Source organism: Typopeltis vanoorti, chromosome 23, assembly GCF_054136105.1.
Source record: "Typopeltis vanoorti isolate ZY-2024b chromosome 23, IOZ_Tvanoo_1.0, whole genome shotgun sequence".
Classification (NCBI taxonomy): Eukaryota; Metazoa; Arthropoda; class Arachnida; order Uropygi; family Thelyphonidae; genus Typopeltis; species Typopeltis vanoorti.
In genome coordinates, this window is record NC_143571.1 from 54,986,761 (window position 1) to 54,996,336 (window position 9,576).

The 9,576-nt window shown below is 34.2% G+C and overlaps 1 protein-coding gene across 1 annotated transcript in view; it reads right to left on the reverse strand.

The window, feature by feature from the left end:
* The window catches only part of PolE1 (DNA polymerase epsilon catalytic subunit 1), a 415,552-nt gene extending 409,238 nt beyond the window's left edge, over positions 1–6,314 (reverse strand). Inside the window, exons 1-2 of the mRNA XM_090412775.1 lie at positions 6,247–6,314; positions 4,537–4,663 (exon numbers count right to left, since the gene is read on the reverse strand). Coding sequence (XP_090268901.1) covers positions 4,537–4,663; positions 6,247–6,314 — 195 coding nt within the window. The remainder of the gene's footprint in view (positions 1–4,536; positions 4,664–6,246) is intronic.
* Between the last annotated feature and the right edge of the window lie 3,262 nt (positions 6,315–9,576).

Sequence of the window (9,576 nt, forward strand, 5' to 3'; positions counted from 1 at the left end):
AATATATACAATGTGGAAAGACAATAAATAAAAACATTACAAGATATAATGTTAGTAGTTGAAAGGGGACCAATTGTTCGATGCTGTTGGCACACTCTCCCTCGATGAGTCTTTGGACTCCCTGGAGGTGTCTAATAATAATAATATACGTGAATACAGTTTGGAAGTTGTAGTTTTAAATATTTAGGTTCATTAATAACAATAAACAATAATATATCTGAAGAAATTAATAGTAGAATCATCGCTAGAAATAAGTGTTACCATATTTATAAAAATTTAATGTGTAATAAGATTCTTAATCGTAATTCTAAATTAAAACTATAAAACAATTATAAGACCTGTAACAACATATGGATGTGAAATGCGGCCATTAACACAACAAGATATACATATAGATTGAGAATCTTTGAAAGGAAAATATATGGACCAATAAAAGAAGAAAATGGGATATAGACAATTAGAACAAATAATGAACTTGAACAACTACCTAATGATGAAGATATAGTAACATATATAAAGTCAAAAACAATAGCATGGTTGGGGCATATAGAAATAAAGTGGAAAAAGATAGAGGAGTTAAAAAAATATTTGAATGAAAACCACTAGGACAAAGGAAGACCAAGAAAAGGATGGACTGATGATGTACAAAAAGATCTTACAATTCTAAAAGTTAAGAATTGGAAGAATATTGCACAGAAAAGAAAAGAATGGCTAAAAATTGTTTTGAAAGCTAAAACTCATAAAGAGTTGTAAAGCTGGAAGAAGAATATATTAATCAGGAAGCAACAGTGGGAACACAGTGGTGAAAAAAAAAGGTTGGTTCAGAATCAGCAAAGATGTGAAACAGGGATGTATTTTGTCTCCATTTCTATGCTGAAGTGATCATGAGGAAATTAGACATGGACTCATCCAATATCAGAGTGAAGATAGGAGGAAGAACTATACACAACTTGAGGAATGCAGATGACACAACCTTATTGACAGAGAGAGATGATGAAGACCTGCTAAATCTAATTTTGAAAATCAAGAAAGAAAGTGAAAAAATGGGGGCTGCACCTTAATATAAAGAAAATAAAGATCATGACAACAGCAACTAGCAGAGAAGTGAAGATTAAAATCAATGATGAAGAAATTGAATCAGTTCAGAAACTGACCATGATGCGAGAGCTGGACAATACAAAGTACTGGCAGAAGAAAAATTGATGCATATGAAATGTGGTGCTGGCAGAAATTGTTACAAATACCATGAAAAGCCAGGGTGACAAATAGAGAAGTGCTGGAGCTCATAAAACCAGTGACATCGCTGGAAGCTAAAATTACTAGACTACAACTAACTTACTTTGGCCACATTTGCGTGCCAACTCACCAGAGAAGTCTGTGATGTTGGAAATGGTCAGCAAAACCAGATGAAGGGGCAGACAAAGAACATGCTGGCTCAACACCATACAAGTGGATACCAACATGTACATCAAACAACTGAAAGAAGTGGTGATTGACAGGACAGCATGGAGAACACTTGTCTGCAAAATCACTACGAGTCAGACACGATTTCTTTTTCTTCTTCACAGCATTATGTTCCCCTTGGTGCAAGGTCTGCTGTTTTGCATTTGGCCCTCAATTTCATTTGGTTTGCAGTATCAGTAGAGCACCACCTGATCATCACCACCACCATCGCATCTTCTTTTAGGCTGTCCAAAAAGTCAGACAGGACTGAATTGTGAAAACTGGAAAATAGGTGATCCTGAAGTCTGAGATGATTGAGTACTGCCATATGGGGAGAATGGAGAGTGCTATCATCAGAAGGACTGTGAATAAGGTTTGAGATCCATACGAAGTAATTTATGAGTATATGATTATGTATATGTGGAAGAGGATGGGTGATAACAGAGGACTGTGAAACGCCTGCATTAATAGGAAAATTAGAAGAGAGAAGACCTTCCAGAATTACATGCAGTGAATGGCCAGAAAGAACAGTCCAATTACAAATGGTAGAAGGCAGGCCATAAGGTGGAATTTTGCCGAGATGTCCTTGATGCCAAACCCTATCAAATGTTGGAAATGCTAAATGCAACAACACAGGTTTCTGCAAGCCTTTCCATGGATGTAAGCAAGAAGTCTGCTAAGGATCTTGGCTGTCAGAATCCAAATGGAGATCACCCATCAGTTGACAGTTTTCCAGGTATTGAAAATCTGATCAAAAATCAACTTTGATTTTCAATCACCAGAGCAAGAGCGATAGTTAATAGTTTGATGGTAGACATTTATAATTTTTTTTAAATGGATGTATAAGAGCTTGCTTCCCATGATGTAAAGTGGATACTAGATAAGTAGAATATTGTGTAGAGATTGATAATGGACTAAAGGTTCACATCTCTTGAGCACAAATGGTGAGCTTTCACCAGGACTAGAAGCCTTTTTTAATATATATAGGTTAATCAAATTTTTTGGTTTGTTTTTCTAGCAGAAGGCTCAAGAGGAATGTAATGCAATGTTAAGGATGATGCATGTCTTGGTCATGCATCATTTTTGTTTCTTCCATGCAGCAGCTGGAAAAAAAGAATGATGCCAGAAGGTCATCTTATCTTTAGGTGATATTGCAATACTGCCATTTGAGGATTGTGCAGAAATTGCACCCAACAGCTTTTGCAAGGGACCAGAAGCTGCCCTGGTTGGCCGAGTGGTTAGTGTACGCTCTCTAACCAATAGGTTATGGGTTCGAATCCCAATGTGGGCATGGATGTTTGTAATTGTCTTTAAGTGGAAAATGAATTTCATTGCCCACTCTCCACTTATTGAAAATGAATTACAATAAGTGGAGAGGTGTGAGACCACCTCTCCACTTATTGGAGGTCTGAAGTGGCTTGAAAAAAGTTCCATGTTTGGTCTCTAGATCAGGGTTTCCAAATTATATAAAAAAAAAAAAATACAAAAAATTATATAAAATTGATAAAAAAATGGCAAAAAATTCAAAATTGATTTTTTGAATGAAAAATCATTTTTGAATTCTTTGAAAAACTCATTGATGATTTTTGAAAATCATCAATAAATAAAATTTTTTGAATTTTTTTATAATTTTTTGAAAAAAAAATACAAAAAATTATATAAAATTATATAAAAATAAAAAATGGTACAAAAATTTTGTACCATGGGTGGGATAAATTCTTATCCAACGAATGGTACAAAATTATAATAACCTTTCATCGGTGGGAACCACACATTAAAAAAATAAAAATAATAATAATAAAAGCACAACTGCCTTTGGCGTACAAGGTGAGTTTTCTACATTTAGCTCTTACAAAGTCAGATCTTACAAAGTCAGACTTTATCCTGTTGAGGATCATCTGTGAAGGTGGCAAATGAAATTGGAGTTCTTGTCTCAGGTGCTTATGATAAGCTTTTTTTTTTTTCTTTTTTTTTTGTAACTACCCTGGCACACCTAACTGAACATAATGTAATGACTTGAATATTAGATAAGAATTCTGAACAGAGTGAAAAACAAAGACCCTCATTCCAGCATAGATAATTTCTATAACACAATGACAAGTATGTAGATCTGGAGAATGAAAACAGTACTCCAACTATGGAAAGGAAGAGTAAAAGTTACATAGTTCATAGATCTAGTGTCTTTACAGAGGTGTATAAATACTAAAATACCAAACCATGTTTATTTTATCAGATGATATTGCAGTCATAGTTATGTTCAGTATCTGATTTGGTTTCGAACTGATATATATATATATATTTAACATTATACATTTAACATATACAGTATTTAACATTTCTCAAGTGAATGGTGTATAATTGGCATAGTGAAAATAAACCACATGCGAGAAGAAAAAAATATCAAAATCACAGTATATGTCAGTAATTTTGATTTTCTGTGATCAAATTTATTAATGGAATCATGAATTCTTCTACCCATTAAGTATAAATTTCAAATAAAGAGCAGCAACCTGCTAATAAAATTTCACAAAAATGCTCCAATAAAAACATTGACCACCCAGCCTGTTTCCAGTTTTGGAGATTGTTTCTGATCAGGTACTGCCTACATGTTGACAATGTGGCCTGATGGATCTGAACTTGTTTCCAAGAAAACAGTGCATATCATCAGGTTTGCTCTGCTCAAACATGATTAGAGGCTTAGATATGCTAATTAAGCATTCTGTGTGCTCCTTTGGCCACCAATTCTCTTGATTTGAACTCCACTGAACATTTGTGGGTTCATGGTGAACAGAGCACCCAGTTGATCACAGTGCCTCACTTTTTCTGACCTCTGAGACATTATTCTAGTTAGTCCATAATACCTCAGAACACCTTCTGTGGTCTAGTGGAGCCAATACCAAGTTATCTCACCCAAAGTGGCCTAATATGCTACTAGTTAGGCAGGAAGTCAATGTTTTAGCTGACAGGCATGCGTGTTATGAGAAAAATGCAATATGAATAGAAAAAATAAAGTAAACAACATGATTAAAGAAAAATTATGAGCACATGCAGAATCACATTCATAACTATGTTTTTCATATATATTTTACTTACAGGATGCATATTATACAACCATCCCACTTTTTCAGCAGTATCCTTATACCTCTCAAATCCAAATTTGGCATCAATCTCATCATTGAATAAAGATTGTTGTATTCTTCTCTCAGAAGTATCTTCTTTCCTAAAAAATATGAAATACCAATATTAACAGCTATGATCTCTATTACAATAAACATTTCAGAACCAACACTTGAAGATGTGCTGCAAATTTATTTAAGATATCATCTTAAAAAAATATGCTATGAGCAAAGAAACCGCTTAGCTGTCTGCAGATGCACAGAGCAAGAACTATGCTTATTTGAAGATAGCATTTTCATTTTATGGTAGAAAAGAAAAACTATTCAAAATGCAGTCTGTATGGTTTAAATGGAACTTTATTTCAAGCAGTATGTCAGTTACAAATCTGCAGTTAGAAATGATTGGATGTTGAATCAAGTGTAAGTTTTTATGCTACATCCACTGTTATACTCTGTTGGACCATACCAAAGAAAGTAGCATTAATCATTTCTAACTGCAGATTTGTAACTGACATAGTGTTTGGTATAAAGTTCAATTTAAACCATACAGAATGCATTTTGAATAGTTTTACTCTTGGTACCTTTTTCACAGGCTTTCCACCAACCCAATCAAAATAGTAATAAAAAGCTGGTCATGGAAAGCCCTATTTTAGTCTAAATCCAGCTTGATTTTCACCAGTACTCTTTGATTTTTTTTAAGCTTTTATTAAACATGCTTGCATAAATCTTTTCTGGAATACTCTGTAGGGAAATTCCTCTATAATAGTTTCATCAATTAGCATTTAAATTATTGAGGATCAAAAAATACAGCTGCTTAATCACAACAACATTGAAAATTATATAGCAAATAACTTGAGCATATATCTTGTTTATTCCCATATGCAGATTAGTTACACTGTTATGAAAAGGAATAAAATGAGTCTTATTACAGTATTGTCATATCCTGTTAGGTTGCTTAGAATTACTACCAAAGCAATTAAAGCTATCATCCAGCATATTTTAGGGTATTAAGTGCAGCTGTCTTTCTGTCCAGTTTGCCTGTATTGCTGGATGAAGAATTCCAGTTTCTGGAATGGAGAACTCCCTCTACCTTCATACAGGAATGGCTAACGCTTCTTCAAACCTTGTACTACAGTTATCAGTAGTGCTGTCTTCTTAAATGTTTCCAATGAATATCACAGTCCAGCTTAGTTTGGGTTTCGTTTTACTTTGTTTCAGTGAAACTGTGGTTGAATGTGTGTGTGCATGAGAGAGAGAGATAGAAGGAAACCGTAGCGAACAAAAAGGAAAATAAAAGAAATACACTGTATATGTATTTTTCCTATTTTCATTTTTTACGAAAAATACGTGAGAGAGAGAGAGAGGGAGAAGGGGGAATCAAATTTAACAAAGAATTTAACAATTAACTAATTATTAACGATTCAAACCGGTTCAAAATCGATAATTACTGAACAGAAAACCTGACCAAAGAATAAAGAAAATAAAGATAAATGATATGTATTGGTATTTTGCAAGACTCATTTTACTAGATATTTCCACATATCGCTTTCAAATTCATCGTAATTACATGCTCACTGTGTAATTCTCGATGTCAAAAAAAAAAAAAACAAGCTTATCCAAATACAGTAATCAAAGTATTCGAAAATCTCACATATATGAAGTATCAAAAAAAAAAAAAAATCATTACCCTGGAATACCAGATTCTTTTCCTGATGTTTTCTCCCGTTTATAACGACCAGAATTTTGTAAAACCATAGTTCCTCAAAATCCTAAACGCTTACAAACACTGTATACATTTAAACACAAACACATCAGTTGATAACATGTGTTCGTAACTGGCGGGAGAAGGACTATGCGACCTCTACTAAGAAGAAGCCATAAGAATATTTACTTCTCAATAATTATTAACAATTACGGATAAAGTAAGAAAAAAGGGAAGGAAATTAATGAATCCCATATTAAGAAATTAAACAACCTTATGAATATATTTCTGTCAAAACGGTGATGATTATGATTCCTAAACCTTTCTTATACTGTAAAAATGTACTAAAATTCAGTTCAAATATAATATAGATTCTGAAACTCTTAGTTCTCATGAGAACTAAGACTTATGGCTTCTTCTTAGTAGAGGTCGCATAGTCCTTCTCCCGCCAGTTACGAACACATGTTATCAACTGAATGTGTTTGTGTTTAAATGTATACAGTGTTTGTAAGCGTTTTGTTATAAACGGGAGAAAACATCAGGAAAAGAATCTGGTATTCCAGGGTAATGATTTTTTTTTTTTTATACTTCATATATGTGAGATTTTCGAATACTTTGATTACTGTATTTGGATAAGCTTGTTTTTTTTTTTTTTGACATCAAGAACAGAATTCATCAAAACATGTGTAACCAGGGCCGCTTTTATCATTAGGTGAACTCGGCAATTGCCTATGGGGGCTACGCTTCCGGAAACCAAATTTCGCTACATAGTTCGGGGGGGAAATATGTAGAGACAATGTACAGGGACGCCTAAATTTTCTTTGCCTAGGGACATCAGATACGCTCGGATCGGCCCTGTGTAACCCAAGGTTATCTACCATCTTACTTAAGCAGCCTTCTCTTAAAGCTTGACCCTGAGAAGAGCATACGGTTTTGTTTTTTGTTTTTTTTCCATGGCATGAGAACACGCATGATTAACAAGTGCACATAAAAAAAGTAGGTGTATGCTCTTCCATTTATACCACTACTATACAGAAGTTTGTAAACGAAAAGAGTTCAATATCTGGCTCTGTCTAGACATCTAATTTTCCATATAAAGTTTATTCTCCGAAGCTTTACAGATAAAACTGGCTAACAAAAAAAAAAAACTTTTTTCTGCTGATTATGATCTGACAATTGTTTTTTGCTAATTTGGATGCGCTGATTTCAAATATCAAACTTATTTTTCTCTATCACGTCAGGTTTTTCCTCTATGGCATTTTCTTTTTGCTAATTTGTAAGTTTTTGATAGTTTTAAGGAGGCAGTACTATATAGAGGATCAAAAAAATCGATTTTTAATATTATTTTCTGAAAGTATGTACTTTTAAAAGTCTGTTCCTAACTTTTTATCAAGAAACTCGAAAAATTCCCGAAGATATAGCCTATTATTCAAAGCGGTGCGCAGATCAGAATCGGAGTGCTCACCACTCTCGCTTGTTAGTAAACGAATAAATGCGTAAGAACCTGCAACGGCACGTACTGGCGCTTTGAATGCGAGAGAGGCCGAATAACCGATCTAATACATTTAGGTGATGAAAAGTAGGCGATGACAACTGCCTAAAACAAATGAATGCTATATGCGTCATAGCGGACAAAGAACGATCGAAATTAGTCAATCGTTAATCGATCGTGAAAGTATGATGAGCGCTTATAACATTTCAATAAAGTCTCTGGGTTTTTTTTGTCTTGTTAAGTGCATGTTAGTCGGCAGTGAGGAAAATACATCATGTCTACTACTTGAAAATGTGTCAATAGTGTAGATTCCTTCTGCTACATTTGTGGCAGCTTTACTGTTCGCAGTCAAAGGACAAATATCACTGATTTCGTTAAGAAAGTGTACTTTGCATATTTTGAACGTAAAACTTGCAGATCAGGACAATTCATGGGCTCCAAATAAAGTGTATAAGTCATGTGTAGAAAATTTACGACAGTGAAGCAACGGAAAACCCCAAAAATTAGCTTTTGTCATTCCAATGATTTGGCGTGAACCGAAAAATCACGTAGATGATTGCTATTTTTGTTTAGTTCAGACTTCTGGTTATAATAAGAAGAATAAGAAAAAATTGTGTATCCAAATCTCGACTCAGCAATTCTGCCAGTTGCTCATTCAATGAAATAGCCATGCCAATTTATAAATGACTTCCTTTACTTGAGAACGAGCATGATCGGGATATGCCAGATGTTCTTGAGGAGCAAGACCCGAATGTTGATTTAGACAATGAAAATTTAATTTCTAGTTCTGGACTGCAACGTTTTACTCAAGCGGAATTTGTAAGAGATTTGGGCCTATCAAAGGAATCATCGGAATTGTTAGTTTCAAGATTAAATGAAAAAAAACTTACTGGAGCAAGATACGAAGATAACTTTTTATCGTAGCAGGGAAAGTAATCTTGTACAATATTTTAAACACGAGTGTGAGTTTGTTTACTGTAACAATGTGTCAGGTTTACTAACTGAAATGAGTGTTACAATATCATCCAAATGAGTGGCGTTTATTTATCGACAGTTCAAGCAGAAGTCTCAAGTGTGTCTTACTACACAATGGGAATGTATATGGCTCAATTCCTATTGGCTATTTAGTCCACTTAAAGGAAACATATGAGGATATTAAAAGGTTCTGAAGTTATTAAAATATACAGACCATAACTGGATCATCTGTGTGGATCTTAAAATTATGAACTTTTTACTTGGCTTTCAAAGAGGATATACAAAGTTTCCATGTTTTCTATGCTTCTGGGATAGTCGAGCTAGAAACCAACACTGGAGTCAGAAACATTGGCCTCTTAGAATATCCTTAAATATTGGAGAACAGAATGTTATAAATCAACCTTTAATCGACAGAGAAAAAATCATTTTCCCACCTCTACACATCAAACTAGGTCTTATGAAGCAGTATGGTAAAGCTTTAGATTAAAAGATGGTGACTGTTTCCAATACATATGTGAAAAATTTGCACGACTTAGTTATGAAAAAATTAAAGCCGGTGTATTTGATGGACCGCAAATTAGAACTTTAATGAGAGACCCAAATTTCTTTAACTCTATGAACGAAATTGAGAAAGAGGACTGGACTTCATTTACGATGGTTGCGAATAATTTTCTTGGAAACAAAAGCGCCTAGGTTGCAACATGAACATAAAGCTTTATTTCCTATACAGTCATCCTGAGAGATTTCCCTAGAATTTAGGTGCTGTAAGCGATGAACAAGGCGAAAGATTTCATTAAGACTTAAAAACTATGAGAAGATCGGTTCCAAGGAAGATGGGATTCTCAGAT